The 19,463-nt window shown below is 36.9% G+C and overlaps 1 protein-coding gene across 1 annotated transcript; it reads left to right on the top strand.

Annotated features, from left to right (window-relative positions):
• Positions 1-13,894: 13,894 nt before the first annotated feature.
• Positions 13,895-14,830, top strand: LOC125111629 (olfactory receptor 8B12-like). The gene has a single exon (XM_047753633.1). It carries the CDS (start codon positions 13,895-13,897, stop codon positions 14,828-14,830), a length of 936 nt encoding a protein of 311 aa, XP_047609589.1.
• Positions 14,831-19,463: the final 4,633 nt, after the last annotated feature.

The raw sequence follows: 19,463 nt of genomic DNA, 5'->3' as shown, positions 1-19,463 counted from the left end.
TAACAAATCTTAGAAACAAACTTCAGGGTGGGGGGATGCACTGAGGGTTTGGGATGGAAATGTTATAAAATTTGGTTGTGATGATTTTATACAGCTATAAGTGTAATAAAATTCATTGAGTAATTAAAAAAAGAAACAAACTTCAAAGAGATTAAGCTCAGTCACTATACTGTACAGCAGAAATGGACTTGACACTGTAAACAATCAACTATACCTTAATAAAAATAAATTTAATTAATAAAAATATTATGCTTATATGTTTGACCTAACTGCTATTAAAAAATCCTTAAGAATTTTAAAGGAGAACAAGAAAACCTCAGACACTCAACAATGTTAGAATCACAATGTTTGTAATCCAATAAAAAATTAGTAGATATTCCAGAAAATAGGAAAATGTTAACACAACCAGGGCAAAATCAGTTAATAGAAATATATAAGTAATAAAAATGTTGGAATAAAGAACCTTAAAAAGCCATTATACTATGCTCCAAGGTTTTATGGAAAATATGGATATAACAGATATATACATTATATCCAAATATGGATAAAATGGATATACTTTATATTTTTTATGTAAAGTAAAAAATGTAAAGTATAAAAGAAAACCAAATAGAACATGTAGAGCTGAAAATGCTTTATCTGAAAAGAAAAATTACCGGATGACTTTGAGAACAATAGACATTATCGAAGAAATAATCAGAGAACTTGAACATCTAACGAGAGACACTATTTGAAAGTGAGCCAGAGAGAGAGAGAAAAAGAGGGAGGAAGAGAGGAAGGATTAAATAAAAACAGAGCTTCAGAGTTCTGAGGTGCAATATTACTCGGTCTAATGTACCTTAATTGGACCAAAAGAGAGAAAAGTGGGATAGATCAGAGAAAACAGTGAAATTAATGATGGCTGAGAATTACCAATTTTAAAGAAAAAAATGGACCCACAGGAGATCAATGAACCCCAAGCAGAACAAACACAAAGAAAATCACACCAAGTATTATCATAATCAAATTGATACCTGGTTAGTTTAACATTTTTATGTTTAGAATCAATGTTTAAAAAAAGTCAACTAACCAGATAATAAAGACAAATTTCATAGAGGACTAAAAATTAGCATTATGGCTAACTTCTTGCCATAAACAATGCAAACCAAAGAACAATGGGATAATGTGTTTAAAATACTGAAACGCAAACAAAACCATAATGAGACACCATCTCACATCTGTTACCATGCTATCATCAGGAAGACAAGATGTAGCAAGTGTTGGCAAGAATGCGGCAAAAAGGGAACCCTTGTACACTGTTGGTGGGAATGAAACTTGTTCAGTCACTGTGGAAAATAATATGGAGTTTCCCCAAACAATTAAACATAGGTCTACCATATGATCTACAGAAATTATGCTGAGTAAAAAAGAAGCCAGATCAAAGCCGACAAAATGTATGATTCATTTCATGAAGTTATAGAAGATAGATAACTAATTTAAGGCAAAAAAAAAAATCTGACTAGTAGCTGTCTCAGGGGGAATGAGATTAACAGGATGTATCAAGGGAAATTTTCCAGAATGAGTGGAGTGTTTTATATTAAGAAAACATAGGAGTTCCCGTTGTGGCTTAGTGGTTAACGAATCCGACTAGGAACCATGAGGTTGCGGGTTTGATCCCTGGCCTTGCTTGGTGGGTTGGGGATCAGGTGTTGCTGTGAGCTGTGGTGTAGGTTGCAGACGCGGCTTGGATCCCACGTTGCTGTGAGCTGTGGTGTAGGCTGCAGACGCGGCTTGGATCCCACGTTGCTGTGGTTCTCGTGTAGGCCGGCAGCTACAGCTCCAATGAGACCCCTAGCCTGGGAACCTCCATACGCTGAGGGAGCAGCCCCAGAAAAGGCAAAAAGATGGAAAAAAAAAAAGAAAAGAAAGAAAATGTAGTGAGATATGGAAGTATATCTTTTTGTTAAAAATGATACAACTAAGATTTGTGTGTTCCCCCCCAAAATCAAATACCTGGGAGTACACATGAGCAAGGAGGTGAAAGACATAGATGCTGAGAACTAGAAAACATTAACCAAGGAAATTAAAGAAGAGGTAAAGAAATGGAAAGATATTCCATGCTCCTGAGTTGGAAAAATTACTATTGTAAAAATGGCCATACTACCCAAAGCAATCTCCAGATTCAATGCAATCCCTATCAAATAGCCCATGACATTTTTCACAGAACTAGAACAAACAATCCAAAATTTTATACGGAACCACAAAAGACCCAGAATTGCCACAGCAATCCTGAGGAACAAAAACCAAGCAGGAGGCATAACTCTCCCAGACTTCAGGCAATATTACAAAGCCACAGTCATCAGGACAGTGTGGTATGGGTACCAAAACAGACAGACAGACCAATGGAACAGAAGAGAGAACCCAGAAATAAACCCAGACACCTATGGTCAATTAATCTCTGACAAAGGAGGCAAGAACATAAAATGGGAAAAAGACAGTCTTTTCAGCAAGTATTGCTTGGAAACCTGGACAGCTGCATGCAAATCAGTGAACCTGGAACACACCCTCACACCAGGCACAAAAATAAATGCAAAATGGCTTAAAGGCTTAAATGTAAGACAAGACACCGTCAAACTCCTGGAAGAGAACATAGGCAAAACATTCTCTGACGTCAACCTTACAAATGTTTTCTCAGGTCAGTCTCCCACAACAAGAGAACTAAAAGCAAAAATAAACCAATGAAACCTAAACTGACAAGCTTTTGCACAGCAAAGGAAACCAAAAAGAAAACAAAAAGACAACTTACAAAATGGGAGAAAATAGTGTCAAATGATACAACTGACAAACGCTTAATCTCTAAAACATAGAAAAAACTTATACAACTCAACAGCAAAAAAGCCAACAACCCAATGGAAAAATAGGCAAAAGAGGAGTTCCTGTCGTGGCGCAGTGGGTAACGAATCCGACTAGGAACCATGAGGTTGCGGGTTCAGTCCCTGCCCTTGCTCAGTGGGTTAACGATCTGGCGTTGCCGTGAGCTGTGGTGTAGGTTGCAGACGCGTCTCGGATCCCGCGTTGCTGTGGCTCTGGTGTAGGCCAGTGGCTATAGCTCCGATTCGACCCCTAGCCTGGGAACCTCCATATGCTGCGAGAGCAGCCCAAAGAAATAGCAAAAAAAAAAAAAAAAAAAAAAAAAAGGCAAAAGACCTGAATAGACATTTCTCCAAAGGAGACGTACAGATGGTCAACAAGCACATGAAAAAATGCTCAACATCACTGATTATCAGAGAAATGCAAATCAAAACTACCATGAGATACCACCTCACACCAGTCGGAATGTCCATTATTATTAGGTGCACAAATAACAAATGCTGGAGCGGGTGTGGAGAAAAGGGAACCCTCCTGCACTGTTGGTACAACCACTATGGAGAACAGTATGGAGGTACATTAGGAAACTATACATAGAACTACCATATGACCCAGCAATCCCACACTTGGGCATAGATCCAGACAAAACTTTACTTGAAAAAGACACATGCGCCCGCATGTTTATTGCAGCACTATTCACAATAGCCAAGGCATGGAAACAACCTAAATGTCCACTGACAGATGACTGAATTAGGAAGATGTGAAAATACACACACACACACACACACACACACACACACACACACAAATGGAATACTACTCAGCTATAAAAAAGAACAAAATAACGCCATTTGTAGCAACATGGATGGAACTAGAGACTGTCATACCAAGTGAAGTATGTCAGAAAGAGAAAGGTACCATATGATATAACTTATATCTGGAATCTAATATATGGCACAAACTGTTCTACAGAAAAGGAAATCATGGACATGGAGAAAAGAGTCGTGGTTGCTAAGGAGGAGTGGGAGGGAGCGGGATGGATTGGGAACCTGGGGTTAATAGATGCAGGCTATTGCTTTTGAAATGGATAAGCAATGACATCCTGGTGTATAGCACTGGGAACTATCTTGTCACTTACGATGGAGCATGATAATGTGAGAAAAAAGAATCTATACATATATGTGTAACTGGGTCACCATGGGCTGTACAGTAGAAAACTGACAGAACACCATATACCAGCTTTATTTTTTATTTAATTTATTTATTTATTTTTGTCTTTTTGCCATTTCTTGGGCTACTCTGGCGGCATATGGAGGTTCCTAGGCTAGGGGCCCAATTGGAGCTGTAGCCATCAGCCTACGCCAGAGCCACAGCAATGCAGGATCCGAGCCACATCTGTGACCTACACCACAGCTCACGGCAATGCCGGATCTTTAACCCACTGAGCAAGGCCAGGGATCGAACCCGCAACCTCATGGTTCCTAGTCGGATTTGTTAACCACTGAGCCACGACGGGAACTCCTGTAAACCAGCTTTAATGAAAAAAAAAATCACTACATAAAAAAATTTGTTGTTTAAATGTACATAAATTTTACCTCAAAAAACTGTAATCATCATTATTAACTGAGGTCAGAAAGTTTGTGAGGTATAGATGATATAAAATTGTCAGAAATGTTGATTCTGTCGAAACTAAGAGAGACATATAAAGATTTATTATACTCTTCTGTTTACTTTTCAGGCTTTGAAATGCTCCAAAATTAAAAGTTAAACAAAATTAACTCAAAATGGGCCACTGGCCTAATTATTAAGGCAAAAATAGTAAAAGTCCAGAAGACATAGAAGAAAAGACATCTTCATAGCCTTGGTCTAGGCAAAAAGTTTTAGAACAAAAAGCACTAACCATATAAACAGAATTTCATAAAAACTTAAGACTTTGTTCCTAAAAATATACTGCTCAGAAAATGAAAAGTAAGCTACTAGTTGGGAGTAAATATGTTAAAAAACCTGACCAAATACTTATATCTAGCTTATGTAACTAATATTTACAAATCAATAACAAGAAATCACAATAGCCAGGGAAGAAATATATAGCCTAATAAGAAGATATTTAAATGGCCAATCAGACATGAAAACTGAATCAATGTCATAATAACCAGGGAAATGTAAACAAAATTACAAGGTGCTATTATATACCAATAGAATGATGAAATTAAAAGTACTGACAATATCATGTATTGGTAAACATCTGAAATTCTCATTTATTGCTGGTGGGAGTATACAATGGCATAACCATCTTGGAAAATACTTTGGCAGATTTTAATAGAATAAGAAATACATGTTCCATAGGACGTAGAGATTCTGCTCCTAGGTGTTTTCTCAACTGAAATGGAAGTATATGTCTGTAGAAAAACTTATGCATGAATATTCATGGAAGCTTTACTTATATTAGTTTCAAATTGTAAACAATATATATTTCCTTCAACTGCTGAATGAGCAAAGAAATTGTGGAATATTCATATGACTGAATACTCCTCAGCAATAGAAAGGAATGAACTATCAATGTGTGCAATAACATGAATTTATCTCAAAACTATGCTGAGTGAAAAAAACAACACGAAAGAGTACATACTGTATGACTATATTTTTATAAATGCCAAAACCAGGTCAAAACAATATATAGTGACTGAAATCAGAAGTCAGGAGTGGGGGCGTCATTCATGATATTAGAGAATTTTTGTAATGAAAATGGCATATATCTTGCCTCTTAATTGAGTGGTGGTTGCAAAGCCTTTTTTTTTTTTTTTACTTTTTACGGCCACACCTCTGGAATATGGAAGGTTCCTGGGCTAGGGGTCTAATTTGAGCTGCAGCTGCCAGCCTACTTCACAGCCACAGCAACACCAGATCTGAGCTGCATCTGGGACCCATGCCACAGCTTGCGGCAACTCTGGATCCTTAACCCACTGAGCGAGGCCAGGGATGGAACCTGCATCATCATGGATACTAGTTGGGTTCTTAAAGCGCTGAGACACAATGCGAACTCCTGCATGGGCTCATACATTTGTTAAAAATCAATGAACTAGAGTTGTGGTGAGCTGTGGTATATAGGTTGCAGACGCAGCTCAGATCTGGCATTGCTGTGGCATAGGCCTGTAGCTACAGCTCTGAGTTCAACCCCTAGCCTGGGTGGGAACTTCCATATGCTGCAGGTGCAGCCCTAAAAGACAAACAAACAAAAAAATCAATGAACTATAAAGCCCATAAGTTGGGTTCATTTTATTCTATGTCAACTATACCCAATAAAGTACATTTAAGTACTCATATACAACATATGAACAGCCCAGGCCAAGAAATTTAAAACTAAATTCCTACAGGCCAACATTACTTGTAATCAAAGAAATATGAATTAAAGTAATGTGATGGCATTTTTAGCATTAAATTGGCCCAATTTTTAGGAACTTGTTAGGAAAGACATGGGGGAAAAGGAATGCTTATACATTGCTTATATGAGTGTAATAGAACCTTTCATGAGAACACTTCAGCAATATTCTTAACAGAGTATATCTTTAGACTTAGCAATTTAACTTCAAGGAATTTATCCTCAGAAAATAATCTGTTACATTTCTCAAAATGCACAGTCAACTCACAGTGTTTATCTTAGTCAATATTGGACATAAAAAATGTCAAAGAACTGACATACTAAATGATAGTACTTCCACTGAAGGAATATTATAAAGCAATCAAGAGTAATGCTGATGCAGTTTATTTATTGACACGAAAAGATGCCAATAATAAGTCGTTTTAATGAAAATGCTCCAAGGTAGCATATTACAATATAATCTAACAAAAAACACTATGCACCCAAATATTAACAGTGATTATTTATGAGTAGATGGCTTTCATTTTCTATTTTCTGTTAATATATATTCTATATTTTTAAAAATATAAATGCAGTACTTGTAAAAAATAAATTATTAAAGAAACAATTAAATTTTGCAAATAGGCCATTCAATGAATTGGTTTTTGGTAAACTGATCCATTGATAAATTCACTTTTATGGACTGATTTTCAGGGAAGTGGCCTCACTCCTTTAAAAGTTAGAATCAGTTTGACTTTATTATTGACAAAGGTGACTGAGCAGTGGGAAAATGGTATCATTTATTAAGATATGGAAAATAGGAAGGCATATTCCTTTTTGAGGAATTCCCATTTGTTTTCCCATTTTGAGGAAAGGTAGTGGATATAACTTTTCAATGTGTTGAATTTTAAATTGTTGAGTATTTAGATATGGACAGAAATACAGATTTGGAAGTCACCAGCAGAGGGTAACTCACGGCATGGGAGTAGACAGGATCTTTGGAGAGCACAGAATGCCAAGAGAAGGCTGAGGATAGAACACTGTGGAATTTCAATAATTAACTCTTGAAGGAGACTGAAAAGTAGACAGAAGTTGGAGGAAAATTAGAAATACATCATGAAAGGAAAATTAATATTTCAAGAAGTTAGTGTCTGTTAAGTGAAATAGGGTTGAAATGTACTCACTGAACTTAAGAGCATCTGGTGTCATCTATTCCATTTATAAGAGGAGGAATTTCCAGGTAAAGACAATTAGTGGCTTGTCCAAGGCTATATGACCAGAGCCAGATCTTTAGAATCCTAAGCCTAGGGTTCTTCTAGGGTACCACATTGCCTCTTGATTTAAGCTAGCCACCAGAATAAAGTTTCTGAGAGATAGGTTTGTAAAATATTGTACATCATTGACTCTGTGGCTTTCCTTTTTGGAGAAGTCTTTAGAAAGTACAGTCTCTTTAATGCTGCAGTTAAGATTATACAGGAGTCTCTTATCAAGCAAAAGAACTTTGCTATATTATTTTATTTACATTGCTTGATTTCTTTGCACACATAATACATTTAATTTGATTATTAGTGAATTAAGATGTGTTATGTTTAGAATAACCTTTCTGCTTCTACCTATCAAATTAAATGTCTCCCTTTCATTAACTTACACTTGAAGTTTATTTTAGGTTTGTCCTGATTAACTCTGCTTATACTGTACTTTCCAGCACAGTCTTGGTTTCTTTTGTACCCTTTACACCCTTTGTAAATGATAGATTTTACAGTATTTTTGCTTCAAACACAACTGTATTCATTAGTACAATATTTCCTGAATTTAAGTCCCCTCAGGAAAATAATACAGTTTTGGAGAGTTTTAAGTTGCCTGGCAACTAACTGGTCCTTGTAGCAATTTCTGCCATTTAATAACTTTCCTTGGAGTTCCCGTAGTGGCTCAGTGGTTAACAAATCCGACTAGGAACCATAAGGTTGCGGGTTCGATCCCTGGCTTTGCTCAGTGGGTTAAAGATCTGGCATTGCTGTGAGCTGTGGTGTAGGTCGCAGATGCGGCTCGGATCCTGCATTGCTGTGGCTCTAGCATAGGCCGATGGCTACAGCTCCAATTCGACCCCTAGCCTGGGAACCTCCATATGCCGGAGTGGCCCAAGAAATGGCAAAAAGACAAAAACAAAAAAACTTTCCTTGCCAGTGACTGTAAGAGAAAAGGAGGTTTCTGCCATAAACACCGTGACTTTGACAAGGAGAAAGCTTCTGGCTCAATGTTAACATATTAAAAGTTTCAAACTTAGTTTAAGTAAATCTAATAGGTACAGTTTATATTACTTTTTTTGATGGAAATAAAATGTCTGCTTATCAGAACCTCTGATGGATTATTTCGGATAGCAAACAACTATCCCTGAAATTAGAGGTTTGCAGTATGGATTATACTGTACTATATTCATATGCATTACATTAAGCAAGTTCTTGAGGAGCATGTATAATGTATTTCACTCTGATAGGTAGTGAGTGTGTTAGTGTACCTCAAAGCTGTAGGTTAAGATTTTCCTTGAAGGAGTTTTTAATCTAGTTGGGATTTGTGGAATATAGTCTTGAGGTAACCAATGAATAGTATAAGGCTATATCAGACTAAGCACAGGAAAGTAATATAGACAAGTAAGTGGGTGTTCCTGTCATGGCTCAGTGGAAACGAATCTGACTAGTATCCATGAAGATGTAGGTTCTATCCCTGGCCTTCCTCAGTGGTTTAAGCAGGTTGCAGACACGGCTTGGATCTGGCATTGCTGTGGCTGTGGTGAGGTTGGCAGCTACAGCTCCAACTGGACACCTAGCCTGGGAACCCCCATATGCTGTGGTGCGGCTCCAAAAAGACAAAGAAAACAAAAAAGAAAAAAAAAGAAAAGTGAGTGAATAAACCTGCAAAAGAGTGACTTAGTTTAAGGTTACTTTTAAATTCTTTTTCTTTCTTCTTTTGGTAACTCTTGAAATTTTCTCTTTGGGCACTGTGACATTTTATAGACTCAACTAATAATTACTAAGTGAATATTCACTGAAGTATAATTTAATCCTCACAAATACCTGTAAATTTGGTATTATCCCATTTTTTAGATTGAAACAGAATCCTAATTAGGTTAAGTAATTTACTCAGCCTCAAGAGCTGATGAAGAATACAGTTGGGATTTAATTCTAGGTTTGTTTTCTCTGGTTCTTGCTCTCAATGTCTATACCTGCCTTATTTTGACATTTCCCTTGGTCAACTTTCTTTTCCCATTACCTGTTTGTTGACATTTTTGAAGGTTTGTAATCCTTGTCTTTAAACTCTGCTCCTTGAAGAAAATTTCCCATTTTTTCTCAAATTACCTCTATTCAGATGATTTCCTAATTTATATTGTACTCTCACATTCCATCTCTGATTTTCAATTTTCTACCTTCTGTTCTTTGTTGTTTGGAAGTTCTACCAGCATTTGATGATCTTGTCTAAAATCCCTTTCCCCTCCTCCTTATTTTCCCATTTCTGTCACTTCCCTGAGTTTGAAAACTTAATCACATGTGGTTTGTGCCTCTTATTTTCTGTTGTTCTCTCTCAAGCCTGTTGTTCAGCATTGTGTTCTCACTAAATCCTGTTTAGTGTCTCATCATAATATCATAATTTGTGGCCCTGTTCTTTTTCTGTTTCCACTGCTTGTATAAGTTTTAAAATTTATTTCCCTGACTTCTATTCTAGTCCATCCTGAAACCACTTTCACCCAAGGATATAGTTATTATTATTACCATAAAATAATACATTTTATTTACTTAATAAAATAATGTGACATACATATTATTTAACATTAAATAATAACAATAATAAAATAACTTCTCTTGGTATATTCTTTATGCCATAAGGTGCATCATTTACTCATTGAAACAACTTTTGAGTTGTGTTTATTTTACTAATTTTAAGATAAAAACTTGGAAACTAAGAAACATTCAACAAATTTCTTAAGATCATATAGTTACTAAGTAACAGGACTAGAATTTGTGCTGAGGTCCACCAGGTTCCAAAGTTCATGTCTGAATACTCCTCATACAGTTACGACACATTTCAGAGTGAAAGGGAACTACTAATTTTTCTGGGTTAACAGGTACAAATTGGGACTGTCCTAGAAAACCAGGACTTAGCATCTAACCATATGAATTCTACCTTCTAACCAATGATGATACTCAGATAAATAATGGAGAAGTTGAAAGGACATCTAGTTTTGGAGAAAGAAAAATGTGTTCATCCTTGTATTCAGTGAGTTGATGACTATAGGATAGCCTCTTGGAAATTTCCAGAAAAAGGCTGGATACATATGAAAGGAACTTAATAGAGAACTGAACACTAAAGATACAAATTTGAGAGCCATTTATCTGGAGAGACTGCTGAAGCCATGAAACAAACGAGTTCTTTGAAAATTTAGGAAAACAGAAATAGGGTAGAAGGTTAAGAACTAAACCCTGGGAAACACGAAATATGAAGACAGAAATAGGAAGAAGAACCTATTGGGGTGATGCCTCTATTAGACTGTAAGCTTCTTTCTGGAATGAATTATGCTTTTTTTATACCCTGAATCTCACATATTACATTGTCAAATACATTTATTAAAAACTAATTAAAATTAACTATTACACAGATCCACATGATGACTGAAAGATGAATTAAATTCTATCTTCTTTTCTAGGAGCTAATCAAACCTTTTATATGAAGACCTCTCAGATGTTATCTTTTCTCTCTGGCCAGGTCTACGTTTCTTCTTATTGAAGCTTGGACTCCTATGATAGGTAGGGATTGGCTTGGGACCATACTTACATAGCCAGAAGTCTGAGAGCTAATGCACATGAATGAACCATATTTGCAAAGACATATTATTGTATGTAAACTGTCACATGCCCCATAATGTTTCATGTATAATTTAAGTTAGAAATAAAGAGAAGAAGGAAGCCATTTTTCAGAGATTCAAGTTTTGGAAAGGTAACAATACTATACAAATAGAAAAGCAAAATAACCTCCTCCCCCTCCCCCTTTCTGCTTGTATTGGAAAAGGGCATCAGGTAACATGGCTTTGGAGAAGCCTTGCTTAAGATGCTTTTGGAAATGGGTTGCCACAGCAAGAACTGTCCCTGAAGTAACAAAATCCCCCTTGGAGTTTTCTGAGAACCCCTCAATGTCTTCTTTGCACTTGGATCTCAAGAAGAGACTATTTAATCTCATTTTAATGAATTGTTTTTCTCCACTTGTAATTTTGTGCAGTGGGATTGAGAACGAGGATTGGGATTCATTTAGAGTTTCTCTGGGATGTGGAAAATTCCAAGAGCATATCAAAAAGATGTAGAATCATTGCTGAGTCATAGCTGAGGATGAGCAGGTCCTTGCTGATGTTATGTGCACAAAATCATAAATGGATACAGGCTTGAGTCCAGTGTTTTTAGTTAGATTTGTTTAAAGGAAGATAGATGTCTGTCTTTGTGTTTTGGCTTCAAAACTTCTGTAAGAGGACTTCTGTCATTAACCCAGAAACAAAAATCTTTCTAGTCCACTTGCATACTGTAGCTCAAATTTCTCCATATCAAGATTTATTTCTTGGCTGTGATATCTGTCATCCTTAATAGTTGAAAGCCCCTAGTAAAGGGTGTAGAATGCAAGTTGCCACACAAAACTTTTTAGCCTCTATTTGAATGAAATCCCTTCCCGAGAAGAACTGTTTGGCAACATATGCAACTTACAGTAGCCAGGACTGATGTCTAGAGACAACCTGGGTGCCATCAGTAACATATACTCAGTACTTTGAAGGAGCCCAGCAATATCCCTGGCACCTATGAAGTTTGGAGTTGGATAGAGCCAAGTTTGACTTAAGATGCTAGAACCTACAAGCTGTGTGTCTCTCACTTTTTAAGCAAATACTAATAGGTCTAACCTATTAATAGGTTATTAATTGGTGAGGAATTAGTGAGGTAAATTTTTTGCACATTTTTTTGGATCCTTCGTGTGAAGGTCCTGGGTTAGACACAGTGTTTGGTACACAGTAAGTGCTTAATGCAAGGTAGCAAGAATTACTTTTCCCACAGTATTTTGCTCTTAATATGCTTAAAATAAAGATTATCATACTTAGTGAAGTCAAAGACAAATATCATGTGATATCACTTAGATGTGGAATTAAAAATTATATAAAAGAACTTATCTATAAAACAGAAACAAACTCAAAATTTTGAAATCAAATTTATGGTTACCATAGGGGAAACCATGGAGGGTGGGGAGAGGGATAAATTAGGAGAATGGGAATAACATATACACACTACTGTATGTAGAATAGATAATTAAAAACGACCTGTATAGCACAGGGAAATCTACTTAATAGTCTGTAATAACCCATATAGGAAAGAAGAATGGATATATGTATACTTATAACTGATTCACTTTGTTATACACCTGAAACTAATACAACACTGTAAATCAACTATACTCCAATAAAATTAAAAGTAAACAATTTGGAAGTTAGGCTTCAAAAGACTATGATAAAGATGGAAATAATAATCAGTAAATAGGTTTAAAAGTTAAAAAAAGATATAACCTGAATGAAAGAATAGGTCATTAAAAGCCATGCCAAGCATTAACAAAGATGTAAACATTTCTTCTTCCTTAGGGAAGGTAGTCTCTGGAGCAGTGATCCTGAGGGAGCCTCTGTAGGTAGGGTGTTGAGATCTCTAATCCAGAAAAATCTCTATAGTTTCCTGACATACACTGACATTAGGAAAGAATGCTGTTTCATCTCTGAAAGCTGGACAGAAGACTCAGTGCAAAGGCACAGGTTATGTTCTTTCCATCAGCAAGAGAACCAGGATAAACAAGAGGTTGTGATCCTTAGTAGAGAAACAGAAGTAGAGGTGTCTGAATTCTGAGTTGTCACTTTCTTTTCACCAGGGCCATTTGAGTCTCTTCTGAAAGAGATGGATGAGAGAGAGCAGAGCAGAGGACTGTGACTCCAAGCAGAAGGAGGGTGAGTGCCTGCCTGACCTGGTCTGTCCTGTGGCTCAAACTCTGTGAGTCAGACCACCTGACTTACCCTTCTGCTGCAACTTAGCAGCACCGGGACTTGTGCAGATCACTTAGGCCCAGTCATATGAGGATAATCATGCCACACCTCATTTACAGCAATGCTTATCCCATAGATAGCTCAGTAAATGTTCCTTTTACTTTTCTTAAAGTTAATAACTTTATATTATGATTCTGCTATTATTATCACATAATTCCACAGCCATTCCAGCCAAAGACCCTGGGCACACTACTTTATCTTCCTGCTCTGTCAAGCACTGGCCCCAAGGTAAAAGGTCTAGGCAGGGTTGAATGGTACCATGTTTCAAGAGTCACTGCAGAGAAGGGCCCCAGGTCTCATATATTTGACTAAGGGCTGTAGAGGGAAGGACATGCACAGAAGGGACCATAGGAAAGGTTGGAGGTGTTTCTTACTCTGGAGACAAATTTCACCCTCAGGCAGTTACCAGGATGGTTCAAGGCACTTTTGGACCATGAAAAGAGAGACACAGGTATAAAGAAATGCCATCTTCATGAAGTTCAAAAATCTCTCTATTCAAACGCCATTCTCAGGAAGAGTTTTTTTTTTCCCTCTCTTTCTCTGAACAACTCTTCTTTTTCCATCACAGATTCTTCTTGAGGGGAATGGCTGCAGATAATACCTCCTCTGTGACAGAGTTTATCCTTGCAGGCTTAACAAACCAACCAGAACTCCAGATCCTCCTCTTCTTCCTGTTTCTAAGTTTTTACATGGTCACTGTGGTAGGGAATCTGAGTTTGATAACCCTGATTGGATTGAATTCTCACCTTCATATTCCCATGTACTTTTTCCTCTTCAACTTGTCCTTCATAGATTTTAGTTTCTCTACTGCCATCATCCCCAAAATGCTGACGAGTTTTGTCTCAAAAAAGAACATCATTTCCTATGCAGGGTGCATGACTCAGCTCTTTTTCTTTTGTTTTTTTGTCTTTTCCGAATCGTTCATTTTGTCAGCGATGGCGTATGACCGCTATGTGGCCATCTGTAAACCATTGGTGTACACAGTTACCATGTCTCCTCAGGTGTGTTTACTCCTTTTGTTGGGTGTCTATGGCATGGGGGTTTTTGGGGCTGTGGCCCATACAGGAAATATAGTATTTCTGACCTTTTGTGCTGACAACCTTATCAATCACTATATGTGTGACATTCTTCCTCTCCTTGAACTTTCCTGCAATAGCTCTTACATAAATGTATTAGCAGTCTTTATTGTTGTGACCATTGGCATTGGGGTGCCCATTGGTGCCATTTTTATCTCTTACGGTTTCATCCTTTCAAGCATTTTCCACATTAGCTCCACTAAAGGCAGATCCAAAGCCTTTAGTACTTGCAGTTCCCACATAATTGCAGTTTCTCTTTTCTTTGGCTCAGGAGCATTTATGTACCTCAAACCACCTTCTATCCTACCCCTTGACCAGGGGAAAGTATCCTCCCTGTTCTATACCATTGTGGTGCCCATGTTTAACCCATTAATCTATAGCCTGAGGAATAAGGATGTTGTATTTGCCCTAAAGAAAACCTTGGGCAGAATAACCTTCTCTTGAATAAATATTAGAAATTGAGAAATAAGATCCAAGAATTTTTTATCTAGCACCTTCATATAATACATTACACTTTAGAGACTCAGAAATGTTTATATGTTGCCCAAGAACATAAAATTGCTTGGTGCCAGAGCTGGGACTGGAAATCCCAGCTTGAATCCCAATCCAGTTTGTTTTTCTTTATGTCATGTTTTCTTGCCTCATGTCTTTCTTGGAAGATTTTACTTCACATGTTTGTTGACCTAGCACATTTAACTTATGAATTTATTCACAGTAATTTCATGCTACTTTTCACAGGGTAATTTTAATATATCACATTTTGTAAGAGAGTAGGAGGTGGAAAATTTTGTTGAGTTGGTCTTGGCAAAATGACAAGATCAGTTCTGATGAATTCTGTAGTGTATAAGTATAAAGTACGTTAGGTTTCATATAGTTGCAAGTATGGTGACCTATGACTTGATGGGTAGAGCCCTAGAGATAGTTTAGTGAATTACAACTTCTAGGCAAGAGAAATAAAATTTTATGGGGTATAAAGATATGGAGTGGAGGTATCATATATTGTTTCAACACTAACAGAGACAGAATTTGGGGTTTAATTTCAAGGGTTACCCTGGTTGTGGCCTGAGATAACCGGGAGCTGTTACTACCCAATATAGAAGTAACTAGTCGGAGTTCCTGTCGTGGCGCAGTGGTTAATGAATCCGACTAGGAACCATGAGTTTGCGGGTTCGATCCCTGCCCTTGCTCAGTGGGTTAACGATCCGGCGTTGCCGTGAGCTGTGGTGTAGGTTGCAGACGCGGCTCGGATCCCGCGTTGCTGTGGCTCTGGCGTAGGCCGGTGGCTACAGCTCCGATTGGACCCCTAGCCTGGGAACCTCCATATGCCGCGGAAGCGGCCCAAGAAATAGCAAAAAGACAAAAGAAAAAAAAAAGAAAGAAAAAAAAGTAACTAGTCATATATGGTACTGAGCACTTGAAATGTGGTCATCCAAACTGAGAATATTGTAAGGGTGCAAATGTAAGTGTATCTTTGAAGAATTAATATGAAAACTAATATAAAATATCTATTGAAAAATGTCTATTTAGGTCTTCTGCCCATTTTTCAATTGGGTTGTTTGAGTTTTGCTGTTGAGTTGTATGAGCTGTTTGTATATTTTGGAGATTAAGCCCTTACCAGTTGCATTGTTTACAATTATTTTCTCTCATTCTGTAGGTTGACTTTTTGTTTTTTTTTCTTTGCTGTGCAAAAGCTTGTAAGTTTGATTAGGTGCCATTGGTTTATTTTTGTTTTTATTTCTAGAGTTTTGGGAGAGCGACCAAGAAAACATTTGTATGGTTGATGTCAGAGAATGTTTTGCCTATGTCCTCTTCTAAGAGTTTTTTTTTTTTTTTTTTTTTTTGCTATTTTCTTTGGGCCGCTTTACTGTTCACAGGATATTTATTTATTTTGTCTTTTTGCTATTTCTTTGGGCCGCTTCCGCGGCATATGGAAATTCCCAGGCTAGGGGTCCAATCGGAGCTGTAGCCACTGGCCTACACCACAGCCACAGCAACGCGGGATCCGAGCCGCGTCTGCAACCTACACCACAGCTCACGGCAACGCCGGATCGTTAACCCACTGAGCAAGCGCAGGGACCGAACCCGCAACCTCATGGTTCCTAGTCGGATTCGTTAACCACTGCGCCACGACGGGAACTCCATCTTTTAAGAGTTTTATGGTGCCTTGTCTTATATTTAAGTTTTTAAGCCATTTGAGCTTATTTTGAGCATGTTGTATGTTCTAGATGGCCAACTGGCACATGAAAAAATGCTCAACATCACTATTAGAGAAATTCAAATCACAACTATAACGAGTTACCACCTCACTTCAGTCAGAAGGGCTATCATTAATAAGCCTACAAATGACAAATGCTGGAGAGGGTGTGGAGAAAATGGAATCCTCCTACACTGTTGGTGGGAATGTAAATTGGTACAATCACTATGGAAAATAGTATGGACATACCTCAGAAAACTAAACATAGAACTACCATATGATCCAGAAATCCCACTCCTGGGCATATGTCCAGACAAAACTTTCATTCAAAAAGATACATGCACCTCTATGTTCATAGCAGCACTATTCACTATAGCCAAGACATGTAAACAACTTGCCGCCATTAAAAAAAAAAAAAGATCATGAAGATTAATTTTGAGTTAATTTTTGTATATAGTGTAAGGTATGGAACAAATTTTTTTGGGGTTTGTGTGTTTTTGCACAAAGATATCCAGTGATTATTCTTTCACCCATGTTAAAAATCAATTAATTCTACTTGTGTGTTCGTTTCTGTTCTCTATGTTCTGTCCCTTTCACCCACTTGTTTGCCTTGATGTCAGTACACAGTTTTAATTATTACAGTTTTTCCTTTTCTTTTTCTCTTTAGGGCTGCACATATGGCACATGGAAATTCCCAGGCTAGGTTTCAAATTAGAGCTACAGCTGCCGTCCTACACCACAGCCACAGCAACACCAGATATAAGTCGCATCTGCGACCTACACCACAGCTCACGGCAATGCTGGATCTTTAACCCCCTGAGAGAGACCAGGGGTGGAACTTGCATAGTCATGGATATTAGTCAGATTTGTTTCTGCTGAGCCACAATGGTAACTCCCTGATTATTGTAGTTTTATAACAGTTCTTTTTTTTTTGTTTGTTTGTCTTTTGTCTTTTTAAGGGCCACCCTCGCGGCATACGGAGGTTCCCAGGCTAGGGGTCTAATTGGAGCTGTAGCTGCCAGCCTACACCAGAGCCATAGCAACACCAGATCCGAGCTGCGTTTGTGACCTACACCATAGCTCATGGCAATGCTGGATCCTTAACCTACACAGCAAGGTCAGGGATAGAACTCCCAACCTCATGGTTCCTAGTCATATTTGTTTCCACTGTGCCAAGACAAGAACTCCTATAACAATTCTTGAAATCAGTGAGTTTAAGTCCTCTAACTCCATTTGTCTTTTTCAAATTTGTTTCGGTTATTTTTGGTTGAGTGACTATATGGATTTTAGAATCAGCTTGTAAATTCCTACAAAAGAAACTGCAGAGGTTTTGATTGGTTTTACACTGAATCTGTGGATCTTTTGGGGGAAGAATTGACATTTATTTCCCCTCAGCAATAAATGGGAATGTCTACTTTCCTACAAGTCCCTGCAACATAGCATATTTTCAAAATTTCAAATTTTCAAACCTGAATGATCAGAAGGAGTTTTAAGTATTGTTATAATTTGCATTTATTTAATAATTAGAAACATTGGAGATGTTCTCAGGTATTTAATGGATACTGGTATTATTTCTTATATGGACATTTTTTCACACCTTTTCCCCACTTTTATTTTGGGTGTCATTCTCAGTTTTTAGGAGGACTGAATATTAGCTTTTTGTCTGAGTAAGTTGTATACATTTTCTCCCCTAAACAATTAGTGATTTGGCCTTTGACTTTCCTTATTATATAAAAATTTTTAATTGAATATTTTAATCTTTTATTGTTTCTGGTATTTTAGCCATAGTTAGAAATGCTTTCCTCTGAGGTTATAAAGAAATTCACTCTTTTTCAAAATGCTTCTATGATTTCATTCTTTTTATATCTGAATGCCTGATCTTTTTAGAAATTGTACCAGTGTACGGTGTGAGGAATGGACCCAACTTTATCTTTTTCCATATGGCTATCCAGCTGTTCTATCACCATTTATAAAAAAAGTCCTTCTTTTCCCTGCTGACTTGAGCTGTTGCCTTCATTATATACCAAGTTTCATAGGCACTTAAGTTATTTCTGTGTTTTCCATTCTGTTCTATTGGTCTGTAAGTCTATTCATAAGCCAATACCACACTGCTTTAATTATAGAAGCTTCATAATGTTTTCATATCTTGAAGGTAACTTCCCACATATTGTTCTTCTTTTTTTAAGGTTTTCCTGGCTATTCATTTTTAACCATAACATTTATACTAATCTGTCTAGTCTCAGAAAAAAAACTTGATGGCATATTTAATATATTTATTGAATCTTAAATTTATAAATAAACTTATGGAGCACTGACATTTTTCAATCTTCAGACTTCTCATTGTGAAGTATGGTATACCTTCTCATTTTCTTCAGGCCTACTTCAGTAACTTTTAGGAGTGTTCTTGTAATTTTCTTCACTTATGCTTTGTACATTTCTTACTAGATTTAGGCTTGGGAATTTTATACTATAATTTTGTTATTGTAACAAGAGTTCTAACTTTCATTCTATATTCTGATTATTATTTATATTTGAATTATATGTTAATATATACTTTGTAATATAATTGTTATTTTTTGTAGAATTTTTTCCCATGAATTCTTTCATGTTCTCCAAATATGTTAATAAAGTCTTCATAAATAGAGAAGTTTTGCTTATTTCCTTCTGATGCTTATCCTCTTATTCCTTGCCCACTTATAGTTGCCTTTTCTAATACCTTTAATACAATGTTAAGTAATGGTAGAGACTGTAGGCATTCTAGTTTTATTTCTAGTTCTTATTAGAAATGCCTCTAGGATTTTCAAATTAAGTTGCTGGCGTTTGGTTTGAGTTTTATATAGTTTATCATCTCAAAGAAGTATTTATTATTCCCTAATTCAAATA

The sequence above is a fragment of the Phacochoerus africanus genome, chromosome 11 (assembly GCF_016906955.1).
Source record: "Phacochoerus africanus isolate WHEZ1 chromosome 11, ROS_Pafr_v1, whole genome shotgun sequence".
NCBI lineage: Eukaryota > Metazoa > Chordata > Mammalia > Artiodactyla > Suidae > Phacochoerus > Phacochoerus africanus.
Note: the sequence above shows the minus strand (reverse complement) of the source record. Positions and strands in the feature narration are given on the sequence as shown.